Raw genomic sequence first — 23,653 nt, 5'->3', positions numbered from 1 at the left:
CTGCTGCCAGCTCGAAGCTCTCCCTTTTGCTGTTGCCACTGGTAAGCCTAAGCCACCATTTACCTCATTAGCATTATCAGCTGCAGCAATTAAAAATAAACCATGAAAATGTCAGCAATGATCATTACTTGGAGGCATTCAACGGTTGTAAACTTACTGGCACTCCTCATTTTTTTCCAGAATCATTTTAGGGCTGCATTTTTCAAATGCTGCTCGTTATTCTTAATAACACTGAAATGTTCATTTAATTTTTATTTTCTCACTAGCAATTTGGCTCCCTGCTATAAGCTCTTACTTCCTTAATAAAAGAAAATTCAATGTATAGTTAACATTTTCAAAAATAGACATATTTGTGGAAAACCCCGGAATGTAAGCAAGAAAGCCGTGTCCTCCTGGGGCTTTTTTTCTGTAAGCAACTGAAAAAGAAACCTGGGCTACTGAACATGGAATCCTGCACTTACAGGCTCTGTTGAGGGAATGGGGACTGGCTTGTTACTAGAGGGACAGCTTTGGATGGGAAGAAACCTCAGCTTTGAAAAAAACATCAATTCAGTCTGTCCCAGACACTGAAGTCCTAATCCAGAATACTCCCTTGCAGACCCAAATACAGAGAAGCCAAAGCAGTGAGTAAATATTCCCTGTCGCACTGTTCCCTGACTATCACAAGGTACAACCTTTTTAAAACCTCACACTAGCAATGATCCAACTTGCACATACACCTTCTTCCTTTATCTTGGCATTGGTTCCATATAAAGTGCAAAGCAAAAGTAATTGAAACTTGAGTTAAACATTTTTTTTGCTGCATATTACCTTGAGCCCAGCTCTTGGGAATGTCTGACACTGAAGTAAAGCTCTATACAACCCCCAGAAAAGATTGAATTCAAGACTGTATTTGAATTACTGAAAATGTTCACAAAGACAATACCCCAGAGATAATGAATATCTGCTGGTGAGCAACACAACTTGGCAAGTATGTGCTATTAAACTCAGTGCTGAACAAGGATCCACTCTGGGATCTTGGGACAGACCTGATAAGTACAAAGGTGACAAAGATTTTCTTTCAAAAGAGAGTAATAAATTCATTAGTTGTGAGATGTGAAATTTTGATAATGGGATAGGTAGAAAAAGCCTTTAGCTTTTAGCTGTGTTACAGGCTGCCTTCTACCTCTGGGCATGTTATTTAACCTCTCCATACTTCTGTTTCCCATATTTAAAATGGGAAATAAACACAGGAACAGACTTGCAGGCGTGTTGCTTCATAACTTTGACCTTCTGGGATGAAAGGCACTACTGATGTGCCAAATATGCTCAGGTACAGTTTTATTTCTGTGCCAAATGCTTTTCACAACCTGCTTAGACAGACACGACAGGGAAATAACACATCAGGATCCATTCCTGCCTAAAAATCTCCAATAGACAAAGAGAAAGCAGCAGCAATTGTTCAGCTATTAATTATGCTTTATTTCCCTTCCCATTTTCTAGTGAACATGGCTGTAATTCTGAGACTATCAGGACAGGAGAAAGATAGGAAGAAAGCAGACCTTAGGCTGAGGGAGATGGCTGAAGATTACTGCAACCATTATTCTGCAACAAAGCTTGGCTTGAATGCATTTCTGAAGGTGGTTGTCCTGGGCAGCCTGGCAGGTCTCGTCCACCACAGCTGTACCAACACAGCATGATGTGTTACCTTCCTGTGACACAACACAAGACAGGGGGTAGCAGGAGGTACTAGAGCTATTCAGCCCAGTTGCTTACTTCCATATCTATTTGATTCTTTAATCTGTATCATATAAGAACACAAGCAAACTCCCAAACAATGTGACTCCCAAACAATCCTGACAGTAATTCGCAGCTCAGGGACATTTCCATATCCAGAAGTAGTCTCATCATATTTCATTACCCACAATTATTTCTTCCTCTGTAGTACCTCTCTTTGAGCTAAGAACATTTTAACCAAACACAGCCTCCCAAGAGTGAGTTTCAGCACCTACATTTTCTTAGTTTTGCACCTTACTATTTCTGTAACGTGTCCCACATTTTCTCTGGAAAACAATCACTCCATCTTCAGCTTTTCCATGCTGCCATAGCTTTTATGGACCATCAGCTGCCTCCCTCAGCCTATGCTGGAAATTCCTATGTGGGAATATTACACAGCTTGTGATCATTTTTTGGTAGGTGGCAGGGGCTTCTCTGCATCTTCAAACCCTTCACATCAAAATAACAAAAGTAGTATCTGTCATAAAGGACTAGAAGTATTATGAGAAGGAACATATTTGCATTTTTTGACTTCTCACTGGTGCCACAAAAAGTCAAGGAAAATATTCATATCCCATACCTACAGACACATGTAATTAGGCCTGCAGTTTAAACTAGCAACAAGATTTCCACCACTGTTAAGGAGGGCAAGGATGTAACTCCAAAGAGGATTTTTGCACTATCTTTGGTAGGCACCCCCCACAACAGGGTGGAATCACTGATCTTACTGGTTAGATAATGCTAAGTACTGCTAAGGCAGAGAGAACACAGGACCAAACAAGCATAGGAACAAATACAACATAATATTTAAAACCCAACTGCTCTCCAGCTGTTGAACAGGTCATTCATGGATGAGAATTCAATGAACAAGCTACAAAAGCTGAAGCTTCAAGCTTGTTTTTGCTCAGCTTCACTCTCCAATTTACAGCCTGCAGCTAAATTAGAAGCTTTTTCCATTTAGTGCAATGACTGCTATGTGAACTAAGTAAACCAAAGGGAGGGAAGTGGGATGCTTTCAGCTGTCAGGATGCTGATGGAAACCTGGATGGAGAGAAGCCTTTGAAATCCCATGGTATTGCCTGCTCTTTGTCATCCTAAAAAGAGCTGGATTGAGGAGCCACGGTGCCAACAGGAGCCTTTAGGAAACTCCCCGAGAAGCATGCACAGCATCAGCCTCCTGCACATACCAATAGCTGGTTCCTGTGTTATTATTTCCACTCATGTCCTGTCTTGGAGGGGACCTTCCACAGAGCAGAAGGCTGGTATTGAGTATCTCATCCTCACTGGTGCAGAGCACAGGCACTTTGCATCCCAAAAGGTGCGGCCGCTGATTTGGAAGCACAGGCTGAAAATGTTTGAGCTGCAGAGTTTGAGGCTGAAAGACTGTGGCAGGAGGATATGACAACTGAAACCCTAAAACCAGCTGCATTTGAGATGCAAATGAACCCGATCAGTCCAGAGTGTCACAGGCCTTACACAGCCTGGTCTGTGATCATTTGGCACTGCACTGCTGAGACAGAAACCAACTTAAAGCTCAGAGGAGGTGCAGTTTATTTAAATAATAGCAAGTAATTAGTCTGAAGACAAAAATCAGTGATGGCATTTCATAATTACAATTAATTTAAAGGTTAATTTCCTTTGGTGCTAAAATCTTATTTAAAACATTTACCAGGAAAGGAAATTAGGATGTTACTATCTAGATGTATATAATCCTTCTGGGAATCCATGCCTATTATCGCTAGAAAATTAGGTTAGACTCTAAGTGGGAATTTCAATTCATTTTAGTGTATAATAGATGGTGGTCAGGGCCTTGAGTCAGAAGGGTTGCTTAGGGTGGACTGTACAATTTGCATTTTCTTTGTTTGTGGGATTAATTGCAAATGTTTCCAACAAAAGAGTTGGGTTTATACATGAACAAGTTTGACATGAAAAGAAAATTGGTTATGGATTGCTGACTTCATAACTAATGAAGCTGATGTTCAAAGAATCCCTAGGAGACAGAGCTGTGGTATGAGAAATATATAAATAGAATCACACAGGAGAAAATGGTGGTGTCGCTGGCTTCATCTGCAATAGTTTCTCTTCTCCCTCACTGTCTTCTCTGCCACTCCCCTTGCATCTATCATCACCTCTTGTGGGGACTGTCAACCTCAAGTTTAAAAAATGCCTAAATAAGGAAATGTAGAGCTTGAAGGAACTAACATTTCCATTCCAGCAGCTAATCACAACAGGATACTGCTTTACAAAATCAATGCATTTTAACAGCTTGCAGGATATATTTACCTCACATCATTATTTTCAACTATTCACTACCCGTTTCTTCCTTTCAAGACAGACAAGTTGCAGAAATACTGGAAAATATCTACACATATGCAAAGGGAATGAAGTCTTAGTATCTCTTATGAAGAACGATACCTTTCATACCAATGTATTTTAAAAATAGTACTTGTCACAGATTGTTTCAGAAAAGGAATACAAAGAAGACCTTATCATGAAAAAATGCCACATCTTCATGTCAAACCAGTAGCAGAAATATGGTAGTAACTCATGACAGTTCTGCCAAAAGCCACAGATGACTTGAGGAGATGCTCAGATTATTGTTGCAGTTGGTAACATTTGACACAAAAATAAAGAAAACTTATTCAAAATGAGGGATAAAAAAAAAAAAAAAGCAAAATCTGAGACTCTCCACAAGCTGAAATTTGCACGGAAAATAGACCATCATGCATTGGTTTCATGCTGGGGAAAGAGTTAATTGTCATGCGAGTCATTCATTGCTACTTTGTGCTGAATGCAGAAGGCCAGATTCGGAGACAGGTCCTCCAGGACTGTGTACAGGGAGAACCTTCTCCTCCACCCTGACAGAGGGGAGGGCAGCGTAGCCCCACCGAGTGCAGGCAAAGGAGCAGCCAGAAGTCTCTATGAAAAGCTGCAGGCTCCCTTCCCCACCCCTTTCTCAGCTTCTGAAGGCAGCTGGCTGCTTCTGCAGGGGTTCTGCAGCCAAAACAAGGCGGTGTCACAGAGCAGGTCCTAGACAGCCAAGCTCAGTCTGGACTGAAGGAGAGCAACATCTGAGAGAAGCAGTGATGTACTGCGGTGGGCAGACCTGACTCATTAACCATTCCCAGTGGCCCTGAAAAGGACACCTACCCAGAGGTGTCTTCCCTGCTGAGACAGTTTCCTACATGCCTGGGACATAGCTTTGCAGTTAATTATTTCTACCAGCATGCCTTCTGTTAAAGCTTTCCTGACTATTTTTCCTTTTAAATATCTAGATAGGTCTTCATTAGCATTGGATTGTTAACTTTCATAGATTTGGGCTTTAATTCTCCACTTTGTTGCACCTATTAATGATTCTTATTCTAATTTATTAGCGTGGTGGTCACACTTGAAGGGCATTGCCCCAGGCATTTTCTTTTTCATCCTATTTTCTTTCTTCCTCTTTATTGCTTGCCCCTAGCAATGATCTGGCTAGAATATTTTTTTCTTACAAATTAGACAGCTTCTATGATAATTCAGTCTACTTCATATTTGTTTTGACGCTTAGAATGATTTGTCAGTCAAAAACTATTTCAGGGCTATATTTCTTGCTCAGTACTCAACTGGGAAAACTTGAAAGTAAATGGCTATTAACCAGTAGTCCATTTCTGCTCAGTTTAAAAAATAAAATATTCATTCTTCAGACTTATTTATATGCAATATTAATAATATTACCCTAGTTGAGTTGAGTTTTTATAGACTCTTTACTGAGCACTGGACAAGCCTTGAAGGACTCAAGCAGCAGCCTACCTGACTGCAACCCTATTTACAGGTCTGTAAGCTGGATGGGTCAGATGCTGTATTTATCAGATACAAAAAGAAGCACTGACCATCTCAGGCCAGTATTTCTTATTTCTGCAGGCATGCTCCAGCCATTTACTCCTGGCCTCCAGCTCTTGTTCTTGCCTGCCCTCTCCCTGTTCCCTGTTCCTGCCTTCCGCTGTGAAAGCCTTATTTGTATCTCCCAAGATCCAGGTCTTGTTTGTTTTTTCCTGGCTGCTTTCACCCTGGCTTCTTTCTGCTCAGTCAAAACTGTGGTTCCTACCTCCCTGACACAGTTCCACCTGCTACATGTCCCTGCCTTGCTGAGGTATAGCAGGCATAGTCCCTGTTGCCTCCTGCTTGCAGGCTCTGCTGTCTGCCAGACCACTTCTCCAAATGGGAGTCTGAGATGCATTTCAGCTTCTCTAATTTCTGGACTTTCAGTATCATCCTGGTGTTTTCTGCTGGGTATGACCATAAGCTGAACGCACCTTGAATGCAGCATCTGCACCCATGCTTGGCCATAACTGGAGGGAGCATCAGGCCAAGAACCATGTTAGAACCTCTGTAAGGGTGGTGACCCCAAGTGGTGCTCATCAGATTTCACAAACCTGCATACCTCCCCAGTCCTATATCTTACCTCAGAAGAACTGATTAAAGAATTAGCCAGAAGATCAGCAGCAGAGACAGAAGATGCTGCTGCAAGCCCTTAAAGAACAAGAAACATGATGAGAGGGAAAAAACCCCGAGGAGCAAAAAAATGATACTGATTTTGACTATTATAAAAGAAAACAGCATGGAAATAGTGGCAGTGGGGCAGAATCTGAGCTGAAAAACTCCACCAAAATTTGGATAGATGTTTCCCCCTTTGATGCACCTGTGGTCATGGTAGGGCTCAGAAATGCCGCGAGGTTACAGTTTAAAAATCTGAGGGTTTAGTTTCATCTTGCAACTGGGTGAGCTAAGGACATTCACAGGCACTTACTGTCCATTTGACAGAAATATAGGTCATCACACAAGAACAAGACCAAGTGTCAAAACCATTCTGCCATTTCCGGAACCTCCTATACTGTCAAGAAGGACACAGCCTCACCTATTGGCAAATGCCCTCCTTCCCCCTGCTTTGATGGGGCTTGGTTCTGTGCCATTTTGCAAGTCTAGATAGCTGTACATTCAGCACAAAGACCAATAATGTTTGATTATCCTTGTAAAGAAACATTATTGAGATTGTATTCAAGCAAACGTCCTCCTGTGTGCTATATTGTGGAGCAGCAGCCACGCCGTGATCAGATCATGAAAATGCAGGAGCACTTAAATGTTGGGAAGAGTCAAACAGAAAGGCAGGTAGGAGGATACTGGCAAAGCTTCAGGGGCAAGAGTGTCCCCATAACGCCTTCTATATTTTTTCCCCAAATATAATTTCCAAAGTTTTAAAAACCAAGTCTAATTTTACTACTTTTTTCTGACTTGGGACAGTTTTTAGGTAACAGCACTTGTGCACAGCTCACTCTTGCCTCAAATACTCACTTCTGCCCCATCAGTGCATCCAGTGATGTTATTACCTGTAGTTTGTTTGCCATCTCTCTACCCCCTAACACAGGCAGTGTAGTGTCATGCTGTGGCACTGAAGCTTCATCACAGCACCTCTGATGCCTCAGCCCAGGCAGCCAAGTCTTTTGCCTCCTGATCCAGAATACCCAAGTTTAAAGCCTCACATGTAAAATACAGTACAGATACACCACATGTTCTTTCTGCTACATGACACAAGAAGTATGTTCAGTCATGACATGCATGTGGAAGATGCATCCATGCACAGAGGTACCCATGCTTCCCTGGACATCAGTGCTTTTTAAATTTAAACATGTTTATCACAGATAATATAAGTTCTTAGTGTTATTTTTAGACAACCACATGTCCTCAAAGGAAAGCAATAGATCTCCAACAAAAAGACCCCCAAATAACAACCCAAGACCCCTGAAACAGCAAGCCCCAAAACAACAGGCTCTGAAACTACAACAGGCCCACAAAATAAACCAAACAACCACAGACCAGACCCCAAATACACAACCCCATAAATTACAACTACAGCCCCCCCCCAAAAAAAAGACCCCAAAACTGTGACCAAAACCCCCCAAAAGAACACAGATCAGCAAAAGAACCAAAATGGACCAGCAACAGGATCCCCAGAAAAACAGATCCCCACCTCAGACCCATCCCAAAATGGCAAACAAAACCAGACCCCGTACCAGAACCAAAAAAAAACCAACCCAGGAACAGTCCCCCAAACCACAACTAAAGCACATCCCAAACTGACCCACAATTGTACCCCAAATCTACCCCCCAAAAAATAATCCCCAAATACTGGATTCCAAAACTGACACAAAACGGAGCAAAAAAATCCACATGGACCCTTAAGCAGACCCCATAAGAGACCCTGGCAAGAGCTGAATACACAACCAAAGCTACACCCCAACAACTGGCTCCAAAACAGGATCTTAAACAACCAGGTACAAAAAGAGGCCCTGAGACAACAACAAGGGGGGGAAAAAAAAAACCAACAAACCCACAACAACAAAAACACCTCAGTACAAACCAACACCAACAACCAGAAGGTTCCCAAAACAAGAGGCTCATAAAATGACAACAGGCCACAGACCTACAAAAAAAGCTCTGAAAAAAAATTCAGAAATCCATGTGACAGACCCCCAAGCCACCAATGCACCACCCCAAGAAAACAAGAAAAAACATGCCTCAAAACCAAACACCAGGGCCCCACAGACCTCCAAAAACAAACAGAGGGCACCCCAAACTACAAGGGACAGGACCCCCAAACCACAGCCCATTAACAAACCCATTAACACTCCCCCAACCCCAAAAGCCAATAACACATCCCCCCTCCAGCAGAAACACGCCCTTTCCCACACCCCCAAAACCAAACACAACCCCCACCCCAAGCTAACAAACACACACATCCCCGAAAAAAGCCAACACAACAAAAAACACACACACCGAGCCAAAACCAAACACAAACACACCCGCGATACAAAAACAAACAACACCCCCCTCGGATCCAAGAAAACATCAAAACCAGCACGGTACACACAAAATCCCACCTTTTAGAAACTCACACCCAACCCCCCTATAGGGCAAGTAAACAAACAACACCACCACGCACACCCACAACCCCCCCCCGAAGACAACACCAAAACCCGGCCACCAACAAACTCAGAGGTCCCGTTCCAGCAACGAACTCACACACAAACCCCCAGCCGAAACCCAAACACAACTCGCCCCCTCCAGGAAAAAAGAAACAAGTAACCCCCGCCCCTCAAGAAAACAAAACAAAACACAAGCACCCCCATCAACGAAGGAAATAAAAAAGTAACAAGAAAAACCAAACAAACCACGCAAATCTTTAAGCCAAAACAAATACAAGCCTCCTCAAAAGCAAAAAACAAACACAAGCCTCCCCCTGAAGTCAAAAACAAACACAAAGCCCCGCATAACACAATAACCCAGATCAGACTCACCGGCCCCGGGTCCTCTCTCCGGCATCTGCCCCCAGGTGTGCTCACACCCGGTTTATATCTCCCGCCGGTGGTGATGGCCATGCCCACTTCGGTACCGGTTGAAACCCGCCCACAATCTGCCCATCTCGGAACCGCCCCGCCACTTTAGGGTTGGAAACAGACCACGAGGAAACGCAATTCCCAAGCGACACGCTAACCCCAAAAAAGAAACGCACGAAGCCCTCAAAGCCATAACCAAACACAACCCACCCCCCACTCAGGAATAAAAATAAAATAAAAATAAAGCCCCCAGGAAGGCAAAAGCAGACATCCCCCCAAGCCAACAAACTCCAACCCCACTAAGCCAAACAAGAAACAACCACTCCCCAAGCCAAACAAGATACACATAAGCCCCCCTCGAAGCCAAAACCAAACAACATCTCCAAAGCACAAAACAAAACATAAACACCACCCCTCTCCAAGTCTAAACCAAACACAAACAGCCCTGGAAGAATGAGAAAACTGGTTGGGAAGATATTCTCAAAAAGAGAGAAATTTTTTGGGAATCTTGCAAATATACAGGTCAAGCTGGCAGCATGGAGGCAGGTTGTAGCTTTTAGAACTGTAAGGAAGGGAGACTGATGTGGAATCTGTAGAAAAGGCTTTAAAATATTTAAAAGATTTAACTTCTACTTGATGCAAGATAGAAGATGAAATCAGTAGCACGATGCAGAGAGGAGTAACCTAGCCAAACAGATGAGTTTTGCAGCTTTTGTTTCAACTACACACATGCTGAGTTCAAAGAAGAGGAACAATTCTGGTGTTTGACACCGAGAGCCCTAGGTAAATGTTATAGCTGTGTCAACAGACAGAAAAGTATTCTCCAATATGCAAAAATAATCTTTGGAAATTAAATCCAACACAGTCCAAACCATAATCGACATCTAACATATCCTCAAGTAGCAGGCAAATTTAAGGATATGAGTGCCATCATTCCTTATGAGAGGTAGTGGAGAAGGCTAGGGAGAAGCAGCTAAAAGTTCTAGTTGTAGCCATGTTGAACTGGAATTGATGCTTCATTAGCCATGGGTAAATATCACAGAGAGAAGCTGAATTGAACAGAAGTTTTACAGGACAAAATAACTCTTTGGGCCAGATCCTAATCTAATGAAAATTATCATTGCTTCAGTTAAGTTACTGAAGCTGTAAATATATATATTAGCTACGGGGCTGATTTATTATGCTTCTGTATTTATATCTCACAAGGGAAATTTTCTATAATGAGAACAGTGTCTTGTCTTCTGGTTTCTATTCAGTATCTTTTCTTTTGCTTTCTACAGGAAGATGTTCTTTCCTCTGTGTCCATCTGTTGAAATCATCAGCTTATTGTTTTTTACTCCTAGTTTTCTGGAGTCCCTTCTCCCATTTGTAAATCCATACTAATGGAGTCTTTGTTTTTGTGCAACCCAGTTGGACAAAAGTTGTTCCCCTATATACCACAAACTTCCAGAAATTAAAAATGAAAACCTATTTATACGTCTCATCCTCTCTTGATATCCAACAGAGACAGTGGGGACTGGGGCTGTGAGCAAAGGCTGAATTTCACTTTCCTGTGGGTACTTAGTAATAGGAAATATATCCCTATATTGAGCCATGTTTTGAGCCTTTTTGTGTAACAGTTTTAATCACAGTCATATGCCTGACAAGCCCCTTAACACCAAAAAAGGAAGAAAACAGTTTTGCTGAATTTCTAGTAACACATTTTACAAATAACTAGTACTTTTATCATCTTATTCAAGTCCAGCCAGGAAAATAAACATCTCATCGCCTCATATTTCAGAGAAATGGGATTCTGTGTTTGTATATGTATGCAGGCTTTTACTAAAGCAAATCATGACAAAAGAGAAAATTCTTATAACAGTGACTTGTAAGATGGCTGGTTGGGCATGTAAGATAGATAGTCACATCCAGAGGGTGTGATGGACACCATCCATCTTGAAGTCCAGATGGGGACCAGTGACAAGTGGTGTCCCTCAGGGGTCCGTACTGGGACCTGTACTCTTTAATATTTTTATCAGTGATATAGACAGCAGGATTGAGTACACCATCAGCAAGTTTTCAGATGACACCAAGCTAAGTGGTGCTGCTGGTAAGTCATAGGGACAGGATGGGGTCATACAGAAGGATCTGGACAAACTGGAGAGATGGGGCCAGGTGAACCTCATGAGACCAAGTGCAGGGTCCTGCACCTGGGTCAGAACAATCCGCATTAACCGTACAGTCTTGGGGATGAAATTTTAGAAAGCAGCCCTGCTGAAAAGGACTTGGGGGTGCTGGTGGATGAAAAGATGGACATGACTTAACAGTGTGCATTTACAGCCCAAAAGGTCAGTTGTATTCTGGGCTGCATCAAAAAGAAGCCTGGCCAGCAGACCCAGAGGTGATTCTGCCACTTTACTCTGGTATGACTTCACCTGGAGTTCTGTGTCCAGCCCTGGGGCCCTCAATATAGGAAAGACATGAACCTGATGGAACAGGTCCTGAGGAGGACCACTAAAATGATCAGAGGGCTGGAACACCTCTCCTGCAAAGACAGACTGAAGGAGCTGGGGAGAAAAGAAAAGAAGAAAAGAAGTCTCTGAGAAGACCCACCAGCAACCGTCCAGAATCTGAGGCAGGCCTACAGGAAGGATGGAAATGGAATGCTTTCAAGGGACTGTAGTGATAGGATGAGGGGCAAAGGTTTTAAATTAAAGAAGAGTAGGTTTAGACTGGATGTTAGGAAAAAATTCTTTACCATGAGGGTAGTGGAAAAATGGAACAGGTTTCCCTGGGAGGTTGTTGTGGGCTCAACCCTGGAGATATTCAAGGTGAGGCTTGACAGGGCTCCAGGTAACCTGGTTTAGTTCAGGATGTCCCTGCTTACTGCAGGGGGGTTGGACTAGATGACCTTTAGAGGTCCCTTCCAACTCAAATTATTCTATGATTCTAAGATGTACCTAAAATAGCATGGTCAAAAACCTGTTTGATGGATGAGGTTAAGGGTAGGAGCCCCTGTAGCAATTTGGCTAACGAGCCTTTTTTCATTCAACTCGTGTTACTGCTGCCAGGAATGTATCGTCTTTGGATACTTTTAGTGACCTTTCAGGCACAGCCAGGATAAAATGCCCACAGAAAGGGCAGACTTTTGCACGCTTTAAGAAACTAGCTCAGAGTCTGCAGGGAGCTTTTAGCACAGTTTGGACACCACAGGCATTGCAGAGGTGAAAAATTGCCACCATCAAGAAAACTTGCTACAGAGAAATTACTGAAATCCTTTTGAAATCCTCGAGGTCACTTCCTTTTACCTAGCTTTACCTCCCTTACAAAGTTTGTTCTAGTGCTTAAGAAGCCATTGTATGCCTACAACAAGGTCACAGTATTACTTTTCCCCTATCATCATCTGGGAACTCCAACACAGAAACAAGCTTGCCTTGTTGTCACTTGACTGTCTGGCTTGTTCATGCAGTGTTTACCCTGTGCAGCAAGGCAAAGACACAGTGCTTGCAGAGATACTCGGTGTGCATCTTTCTCTCAAGCCCACACAAACTCAATTTACTCAAATCTTTTTCTTAACACATTGATTTAGCTTTCTGAAAACAACCCTAAAATCACCTTGAGGACCTTTTGCCCCATGACTGCAAAACAGAGTTTCTTTGCCTGCAGTCCTCTAATAACAATTTACTGGTTGGTTGAATGGTCTTGGGAAGTACAGAAGAAAAGCAAAGTCAGGCAAATACATATAAGAAACATCCATGAAATGACACCAGTGAGTCACTCAGTCCGACACAGGTATTTTCTGACTTGTGTTGTCAGAGATCAAGAGTGCAAAATAAGAGGAAGACTGGGTAAAAGAACAATAAATCATAGCGACAGCAAAGCTACGTCCATTTATTTTGCTGCATTCTTTGTGGCTGAATAATAGGATTTGTAGTTCCTTCCAAACTAGCACTTTGGTTAAAAATATTTCTACATTGAATTCTTCATTCTGAGCCTATAAACTTAGTATGCTTTGAAAGACTAATCACATTGTAATGAGGTTATTTTTATCATTATAGACAGTGCATATGTTGGAAGCAACAAATGGCATCTATCTTGATTTTAGCAAGATATTGACACTATGAAATATTCGTAAGCAGGCCAGGAAAACACTCTCCAGATGCTGTCATCATAGGTTGTGTGCACAGTTGTTTAAAATTCTATTTGACATTTAGTTATCAACCAGCTGGGATGACATTTCAGATGGGATCCCACTGGGACCTTTGCTTGGGAAATAATTCCCTTCATCATTTTTGTTAACAGTAAGAGGAGATGATAGAGGAGAGAACATTTGTAAAAATTTCAGATGAAACCAGACTGGGAGGGGTATCAGCACTCGTGAAGATAGGATTAGAAATCACAGTGATCTTGGGAAGGGGTTTCAAATTAAGAAGATGAAATTTAATACAGAAAAGTGCAAAAGAACTCCTGTGAGGAAAAATCAATCAAGTGTCTTCAGATAAAATATGGACTACTTGGCTAGACTACAGCTCGTGTCAAAACCAAAAAATAAAATTTCTGGTTATTCAGTGTCTGCATTCAGTGTTCAGCTATTGAAAAAAAGAAGGAAGAAAACCACAATGTTATTCCAATTAATCTGCAGAAGTCCTACTTGCCAGTTGTTCTAGTTAATCCTGATTTGTGTACCCCACTGTAAAAAAACACTTCAGCAGACTGAAAAGGACCTTTGAGCCTGGAAATTTAGAGTCTTGGAAAGCATGGGTCATAAGAAAAATTTGTAAGAACTAGGTATACCTAAATCTGGTAAAAGATGGATAGCATGAAAATACTTTTTGAAAATGCTTAGAAGTAGCTATGAAAGAAAAAAGTGGTTCATTTGTCTTCATATCCATAAGGAGAAAGGACCAAAACCTAGAAAAGCAGTTAATTTGCAAGAAATAATATTTAAATGAGATATTAGGAAGTTGGACAGAGGGAAAGGCAATATAGAGAGACTGTGGAACCTCCTTCATTAGAGATGTCCAGAATTAATTTAGTAAAACATAATTCTGGGATTGCAGTAGGTGTAAGGCTGCTGGAGATCAGAGAAACAGCAGGTGCTATTCTTGTTAGAGAAGGTGGATGACAGGTTCGACATGTCTGTGTTGCAACTGAGGCATTCTGTCCCATTGCACTCCAGTGTTTTGCTGGCTATTTGCTTGAGAAGTAAATGGCAGACAGAGGAGTGCAAGAATTCAATTTTGTAACCTGTCTGGAATGTGTGTGACTGCATTGATAAGTGTGACACACATTGAGGGATACCTTAGGACCAAATAACATTGTAAATGCAAGTTTTATAGACTCCAATCACTATGAATGTTCTCAAATCAAGGGCTGTAAATTTATATTTTGTGATTTTTATGTGAATATTACTGCATTTTAGATCCACAAGAAGCTATTCTTTAACAAAGAACATTTTAAAATTTATTTTTGCTTTTTATGTACATAGAGATAGTCTGTCAGTAGCAGAGCCCAGACTTGTGAAAAAATGAAGAATGTGCTTCCATAACTGAAAATTTTGGCCCTTTACTATCAAAATAAAGTCAAATTCACTCTGCTGTGTCAGAAACAATAATGCAGGGATGAAAGGTGCCCACAAATAAACCCCAAATCCAACAGTTGGGTCTTCTGGTGCAAAGGAAGCAAAGGGTGCTCTTTTACTTGTGAAAAGAAAGTGGTATTTCACAGAAACAGGGGTCTCAGGCTCCGATGAGATGGAGTTATTCTGGAAATTGTTTAAAATAAACATGAGAAGACTATTTGGAACTGGCAATGGCATGAATGAATACATAACTCACACCCTAAAACATTCCTGCAGGCCTCCAGTGCCTTGATAGTGGTTTCCTTAGATCCATGAAGCCTCATCTCTGAAGTTCAGATAAATTGTTCCAATTCTCTGTTCCTGCATTCCAATCCAAATGTCAAGCAGGGAATCAGAGAAACTTCTGTCTCTCAGACAGAGTCAGATCAGTGTGCTCTCTCCCCTACATCACTGAAGTGTGACAGTATGACAGCAAGCCAGACACAGTAATCACAGTCAGAAGCAACACACTCATGCCTATAAATAAATGGTTTTCAGCATTTGTATCTGAATAGAATGTTGCTTTGTACTTCCATGAGGCAGTCTACTTTTTAAAAAAGGATGTGTGGCTATTTCTGATAGACCAATGGCTGTTATAAATAATGTGTTGCCTTTCTGTGATTTTAAAATTAATTTGATTTTCAGAATTAAAAAAGGGGTTTTGCCTTTCTCTATTTTTTTACCCTCTTTTCTGCATCTCCACAATTAGCTGGTCTAATTTTTACAGATTATTAGGGGGTCCATAAAAAATAATTTGTGTGCTGGGTTGTTCTTGAATGATATACCTATCACTACTAAAAAGATGTTGCTAATGAAAGCAATTTTCCCCTTTCAGTTGATTTCATAGGTGGATTTGACTCTTATGGCTATCAAGGTCCACAGAAGACATCACATTTACAGCTACAGCCCATGTATATGTAAGTACTTAACTTCTGAGACATTCTGCAGAGTGGCAGGCTGATATTAAAGGATCATGAAGCTGAAAGATGGCTTGATTTAAAAATTCAGAATACCAGAAGCCTTTTTTGAGAGACTGCATTCATGCTACACTTAACCACCAACACCTCACTCCCACCTGATTTTCCCCCATTTTCACTCAAACAGTTTCCACTCAAAGGCAATGAAAATTCAGTTTAATAAAAAATAGTCAAATCTGACAAATCTTGGTTGGAAAACTACCTTTTTTTATTAAATGTTATCAGATGATCACCAGCTTGCTAATTTAGTTGATGTATTTAGCATATCTGTTCACTGAGGCACCTCTGTACTTCATTTCCAGTCTCCACATTGAAAAAAAACAAAAAAACAAAAAAACAAACCCAACCCAAATGTAACAACATATGATTTGTGAAACCAGTTTGAATAGAAGACAGCATTCTAACCAGTGCTTAGGTAGAATAGTAACTCCACTCACTGCCTCATATATTTGGGGATTAAATAGGTAATCAAACCTTACCACATACACAGAACTGGAGTACATTCATACCAGACCTAACGCCCAACCATGAAATAATCATGTTACCATCTGGACCACCCAGTCCAGAAATAATCATCTCCAGATATTTCTTTCAACTCTGAATGGTCCTGACTGCCCAGAGAAATCTCACCTCCCTGCTTCAGCCTTTTGAAATATTTTAATTTACCATCACTGGCCTACATAGTAAAACTACAGAACCCAATGACTCACAAAGGGGCAACATTTACCTTTTCCCTTTGTTTCTCTTCTGAACATTTCTTTTGGGGGAAAGAAATTAATGCAGGCAAAAAATATCCACCCCAACATACACTTCTTTTCACCACTGAATGCAATTTTATTTCTTCTGATTCGTGCAAGCAAGTTTGCTAATAGATTAGTGGATTTTTGCATGTAACTGGCATTTACTTCTTTATCAGTAGTACAGTAAATTCTGTGGTAGTTCTTAGCATCGGGCCCTTTGGGAGTTTTGATAGGAGCTTTTTAATAAGCTCAAATTACAATAGTGCATATCTCCAACACCATCTTAACTTCATCTTCCCATCTGTCTGTGCTCAAGTAAAGATTTTTCATCCGCAATGGTGGCATAGTGCTGTGCATTGAGACAATGTTATTTCCTTCCTAGCACATGTGGCTCATAAGTACTTAAAACAACTCCAATCCTATTTCTTTCTCAGTGTACTATACCTTGTCATCAACATATGGAGGCCTCTAGCTGAGATATTATCCCATTTTCTTTATGCTCTCAGTGTTTCTTCCAGAACAGCAGATTGCATTTACTGAGCATCCTTATACAGACTGAAAAGAAAACTGGACCTGTGGAAAACCAGAACACACCATTTTTAGACTTGTAGCTGAGACAAAGTCATATATGATTAATCCACGTAAGCTGTATCCTGCCTTATTTAAATTCTGCATTCTTACTGGTGTGTAGGTGATTTTGCTATCTTGACTGAGAGACAGAAATCAGTATGTGAGCTGACATTATGTCCAATCAAACCACAAAAGTGTTGCCATGTCTCAGCAGCAGTCAAAGAAAGACACTTCACATTTCCCTCTGACTGTATAAAATTTGACAAGGTTCTCTAGAATTGCCACACTCCATCCTTAAGAGGCTTTTACAGCATTTAGTAGTACCTTTCTATTATTTACAGCTGAGGCACACCAGGAACTCTTGCATATGTATTCACACTGCAGTTGCTCTGTAAGCGTAGGCAGACCATCAAGTAGCAGAGTAACAAATTCGAATGTCAAATTAATCAAGCTGTGATTTGATCTGCTTGTAGCACTATTTACAGCAATATTAAGTACTGGAAATCAAAACACACTGATATGATAGACAACAGCAGGCCATACTCAATGTTTCAAATCTTTATTTGTTGGGAGGAAGGGTTTGGTTCCCTAGTGATCCTGTTCACCAAAGAACACCGGTGTTAGCCTCCATAGTATTCTAGGAGAAAAAAAAATACAGCAGTTTACATTATTCTCTGGCCAGTGCCATGTATACTTCACCATGTTTAGGTGACAAGTAAAGATAAGAATCATGTATCATAGAAGGGCAAAGGATAGGATAGGATAGGATAGGATAGGACAGGACAGGACAGGACAGGACAGGACAGGACAGGACAGGACAGGACAGGACAAACCTTTGGCCTCATGGAATCCACTGCCATACTCTCACCACTGTCTAAGGTATAATCACGTCCATCCAGGATGCAACTATGCCCATACATATCCATATAGCTGTATTCATATAACTATTTCCACAACTTTATCAACTTCCACAAAATGTCTCTGAATCCACAGGCAGTGGAGGATACAATCATAGAATCATAGAACTGGCTGGGTTGGAAGGGACCTCAGAGATCATCAAGTCCAACCCTTGATACACTACCACCGCGGTTACCAGACCATGGCACTGAGTGCCACATCCAGTCTCTTTTTAAATATCTCCAGGGATGGAGAATCCACCACTTCTCTGGGCAACCCATTCCAATGCCTGATCACCCTCTCGGAAAAGAAATTATTTCTAATATCCAACCTAAACCTCCCTCAGCACAACTTGAGACCGTGCCCTCTTGTCTTGCTGAGAGTTGCCTGGGAAAAGAGATCAACCCCCCCCTGGCTACACCCTCCTTTCAGGGAGTTGTAGAGAGTGATGAGGTCTCCCCTGAGCCTCCTCTTCTCCAGGCTGAACAGCCCCAGCTCCCTCAGCCTGTCCTCATAGGATCTGTGCTCAAGTCCTTCACCAGCCTAGTTGCCCTTCTTTGGACATGATCATCATGATGATCATCAATGATCATCATGCTATCTAATTCCTGCAGAAGATCAAGAAAATCTAAAGGTAGCTAGTTGCCATTAGATCTGGGTTTATGAAAGAAATAGGAGATAGTTTCCTTTAAATCATCCGGTCACTAAGTATTTCTAAAAGCACAATAGCACCTCTTTTTGTTATCTAGTGTTGTGTACCATGTACATATAGGCATGCTAGGCTTGATACAAAAGTGGAGGAGCACATACAACCTCATCTTTGAAGAGTTTACCGAAACACTGTCATCTTCTAATGACAGTGCAGATTCTGAAAAAAAATGCAAATTTCAACATGTATTTCACTAATAAGTACAGAGAAACCCTCATTTCTTTATGAAATTGACTCATATACAGAAATAATACAAATCCTAAAGACTTTAGAATTGTGTGGTAACTTCCAGTCATTATCCACATACTTCTTGCTGATATGATTAATAGATTGTGATAACCGAATTCCATCAACATGAACTTCTATTTCAGTTCAAGCCAGACAGATTTACATCCAAATTATTTAAATCAATGTTAACTGTCTTATACATGCACAGTTTAATTATTATCCTGAAGCAATGCTGGGTTTAGTAATTGCTAACTGTTAAGACACACTGTTTTGCAACCAGTTTCCTCCTGTGTGCTAACCCTAGCACTTCATTTTATTAATTTGGAAGTTGTACTGAACTTCCACAAACTTACATGTGCAGTTAAATAATTATACTGATTTATTCAGGCTCCCCGTGTTGATATTTTTATTTTGTCAGGACTTCTTTAACTGAAAATTTACTACTTTTTATTTGTGATATCAATCAAGCTATGTCTATAAGAACATTTGAAGTCATCTTACACACACACATTACATTTATATGGAACTTCACTGGTTGTGTAAAACTGCATAAATAAACAGAATACTTAACAAATAAAGAATCTTGATTTTTGAAAAGGAAATGTTATCTGTAGATGTTGAACTGAGCTGACTGTTTTTGGCTAGTTTCCCTACAGAGTTTTGAATTGTTAGATTCAGGCTCATTTTGTATCTTTTCTCTATATTTTATGCTTTGAATTCCAATCTCAACTCTCCTGATCTTTCTCAATTTCACATTTAAATCAGTTTATTTTTAAAAGACAAAAAACAATCAATTTAAAATTAGTTTCTAAATAAAACATGGGTGTTCGGGGGGACACTTCTTATCATGACATTTATCTACCTGTTATAAATGGCTTTTTTTGTTATTTAAGTGCCAACAGTGTGCTTTATGCTGTACAAGCCAAGAAGCCTAGACAGTCCCTTCAAAATGAATACACTTTTTTATCAGAATGGGACAGAACTGGTGCTCATGTACCTCCTTGCAGTGTCACCGCAGATGATGTCCTCCAAAACAGCTTCCTGGCATTCTGTGTGGGAGATGCCAGTGCTCATTTCCAGACTATGGGACAAGAACACAATAAGATGGTGGAAATCAATTGTCAAAAGAAAATTCTGCTCTTGGGAGATGAGTGAGGAAGGTGATTAAATATTCCATGGCATTGATTCTGCTGCACATGAAAAAACACGGTTATGGTTGTGGAACAAGACTTCACTGCATGATCACTGGTCTAAAAACAGGAAGAACAAAGGAGGGGACAGAGATTCTTCTTTATATTTTTCCACAATGGACTTGTTTGCTCAAAAAAATAAGTGAAGCAAAGAAAAAGCACGCATATCTAATGCTGATGCCTAATGCACTGGAGAAATTGCTCAAAAAGCAGTTCAGCCCTGAAGTGAAGTTTACTTTCATCGTATTCTGTGGAGTCTAAAAAATATTGAATTAAATATATATTTACACATACTTTATATATATATACATAGAAGCAGCATGCACACCTGTATGCACACAGACTCCTTTCTATGTATGTGTCTATGTATATATGTATATTCGCCCACTTGTGTATATTGCTACACAGGACTTTTTGTAGGCACTGCCTTTCACTAGAAGACACAATAGTTTCTAGCTAATGGGATCCTACATTTCACCAACTCTTAGAGGCATTTTAACTCAATAACTCAGGGACAGAGGAATGGTGGAGAGGTTAATGTATTGTCCTCATTCTTGGTCCTATTTTTCTCTCTGCTGCATTTACATGTGTATTATGCCAGTCATGGTCTCCTAGTCCAAGACCCTTAAGTATCTGCCTAGATAACTGGACATATGGAAGGTACCTACTGACGATGCACTTGAAGTATAAATGAAATATAAATGTGTCACAGTTCAGGCCCAGCTGGTACCATCCAGGCCTCTGCTTGCTCACCTCCCCCCACTGTGGAACAGGGAGGAGAAAATACACCTAAAGATTCATTAATACAGACAGGGAGGTTTGCATTCCCTGATTACAGTAACAGGCAAAAAACAGACAGGTTCATCTTGGGGATAAATAACTAATCTACAGGAAGAAAGAGAAAACATGGTCAGATCTCCATACCCTTCCCCCCCACACACCCCTTCATTCCTCTTGGGCCCGGATCCCTTCCCTGCCTCCTCTCCCTCAGGGCACAGGGAGGAGCAGAGGCGGTTCGGGGTCAGTTCCCCACACGGTGTTTCTGCCGCTCCTTCCTCCTCAGGGGGAGGACTCCTCACACTCTTCCCCCACTCCAACGCGGGGTCCCTCTCCCGGGAGAGTCCTTCAGGAACCCGTGGGACATGAGTCCCTCCCAGAGGTGCAGACCCTCAGGCACAGACTGCTCCCGCCTGGGCTGCACACAGAGTCACGGCTGCTGCGGGAGCAGTCACCTCCTCTGCCACGGGGTCCTACACGGCTGCAGATCCACATCTGACCCTCTCCGTGATCCTGCACAGGCTGCTGCTTCATGTCTGCCCACCTGTGACACTTCAGGGGCTACAAATCCACATTTACAGCATCGTGGTCCTTCAAGGACTGCTCTACGGTGCTTCTTCAGGGACTGCTCCGCCGTGCTGCTCCATGGGTTGCAGGGGCGCAGCTGCCATCTCACCATGGGCTGCGGGGAAATCTCCGCACCTTCCCCCCTCCTTCTTCACTGACTTTGGTGTCTTTGTTCTGGCATTGCTGTCTCACTTCAGACTCTGCTCTGCAGATCCTTTTTTTTTTTTTTTTTTTTTAATTTTTTTGCAATTCTGTTTCACCTTTTCTTGAATATACTACTCAGTTGCATCCAGCTTCCCGTATCTGCTCAGCTTTAGGCAGAGATGGCAAAGGGATTGGAACCAGGGAAGCTCCCAACCACTTCTTACAGCTCCCTGTGGCCACCCCCCGACTTCCAAAACACCACTGCACTAACCCAAGACAAAATGAAACACAAGCAAGACACATACACAAAGAACATAACCACCGTGACACCAGCAGGTTCATGCAGTACAAATCTGCATGAAATATTGTCCATAAAGACATTATGAGCAATATTTCATTTGAAAAACCTACCACCTAAGTCTTGCCTAGCAACTAAAAATGTCTTGTCTGTTTTACACTGAAATCTGGAGTTACAAAACATGGGTTTGGGATGCCACCATTCAGGTTTGCATGGCTGTGGCACTCAGAAGCGCACTCTGCTTTGTGAGTGAGCCTCAGGTGGCTTTCACTAGTAGCTGTGATTCAGCTCTTCTGTCCTCATACTGTGCTTTTACAAAGATAGCTACATCTCTGATGGATTATTTTAGGTCAGGTCATCTTCCACTTGACCCATGGCTATATAGTTAGGACTATAATTAAAAATTAGAACACGTATGATGACTTTTCTGACAATGTTCCAGAGACGGCCAAGCAATCATCTGAGTAAACAGTTCAACTTTCTGTCATCTTCATCGCATGTGTAGCTGAACTGTTACTTGTTGGTGGCTTACACTTGCTTGCAAAAGGGCACCAGAGCATCAGGGCAGTGATCAGGTACCTGCATGGTAAATTATAAGTATTGTTCATTTTCCATCTTTCTTCCAGGTCAAAATAAACATGGGGACTACTCAACAATGGTCTGGAGGACCTGTGAGAGAAACTGTTTCAGGATGGCCTCCCGGATCTTCAAAGAGAGAAAAAAAGTCCAGTTTTTGTGCTAAAAAAGAAAGTATAAAGCCTGTTTGAACAGTGAGAACAAAACAACAGACATCTTCAGTCCCTCTTTCTAACAGGTACTAAGAGAGATGCCTGGGACCCTCGCCTTGGATCTCCTGCTTCCTAGCACCTGAGGGTCAGAGTAGAGGCGTTGGTGCCATCTTCTGATTCTTCCCTGCCCCGGCCACTGCCAGAAGGGCCCATCTGGATTAAGACATGAACCCAGCCCATTTGGTGCTTTCGGAGCCCCCTCCACACTCCTGGCCGCGTTTTGTCTCCTTAGTCAACACAACACTAAAAATACCAGGATAACCTTGCAGCAGAAGTCAATAGCCAGCACATTGTTTGCCCTGAAGGCTGTACAGTTCATACTTGCCTTAACCCAACTGCATTGCACATCAGAGAAACTCCGTGCAAGCTTTCTGAAGTAAAGTCCTTTAGGCTCAACATGCTGCTGTTAATTCTGAACGATTTCTTAGTCAGTGGTTTCCTTCTGTTTGTTTTTGTTTTGTTTTCTTGTCAGGGAATAAGGCTCTGTTGCTCCACAGCTCCAGAGCGATCAAGTAGAAAACTGCCAGCTGTCTGAGAAGTGCTTTACTTTTGAGGCTCCACACACAGTGGTCAAGAAACAAACAGTTTATAATGGTTAAAAAAAAAAAAAAAAAGAAGACCTTTTGGGGGTCAGGGTGGGGAAAGGGATAACATAAACTAATAATTGAAGCTACTGGAAATACGCAGCAGAAACAGTGCTTCTTAATCCCAGTGTTTATATTTATCGCACTTGTAGGTGCTTTTATAGTTATCTCTGTCTTTTACTAACTAAAGAGACATCTGCAGATTTCTATCAAGAAAGGCCAACTGGATATGTACTAGCTACGTTTACTCTTTTGTATCTAATTTCAACTGAAAATTCTCTGTAAGTGAGCTTTTTTTTCTAATTGCACCATAAGGGATCCATATATTTTATTTTTTTGTTTCAGCTGGGGAGGGCAGGGAGGGACTAGTTGAGTTGAAGAAACATTGAAGACCTTTTTGTGGTACATTTGGGGGATGTATTGAGTGTTAGAATGTGTATTTTATCTTCCTGTATTATTG

The 23,653-nt window shown here is 41.4% G+C and overlaps 1 protein-coding gene across 1 annotated transcript in view; it reads left to right on the top strand.

The window, feature by feature from the left end:
• NKAIN2 (sodium/potassium transporting ATPase interacting 2) overlaps window positions 1-23,226 on the top strand; it is a 529,877-nt gene extending 506,651 nt beyond the window's left edge. Inside the window, exons 6-7 of the mRNA XM_071741035.1 lie at window positions 15,560-15,641; window positions 22,448-23,226. Coding sequence (XP_071597136.1) covers window positions 15,560-15,641; window positions 22,448-22,457 — 92 coding nt within the window. The 3' untranslated portion in view covers window positions 22,458-23,226. The remainder of the gene's footprint in view (window positions 1-15,559; window positions 15,642-22,447) is intronic.
• Window positions 23,227-23,653: the final 427 nt, after the last annotated feature.

This window comes from Heliangelus exortis, chromosome 3 (assembly GCF_036169615.1).
Source record: "Heliangelus exortis chromosome 3, bHelExo1.hap1, whole genome shotgun sequence".
Lineage (NCBI taxonomy): Eukaryota > Metazoa > Chordata > Aves > Apodiformes > Trochilidae > Heliangelus > Heliangelus exortis.
The sequence above is the reverse complement of the archived record's forward strand: the minus strand, read 5'-3'. Positions and strand labels throughout refer to the sequence as shown.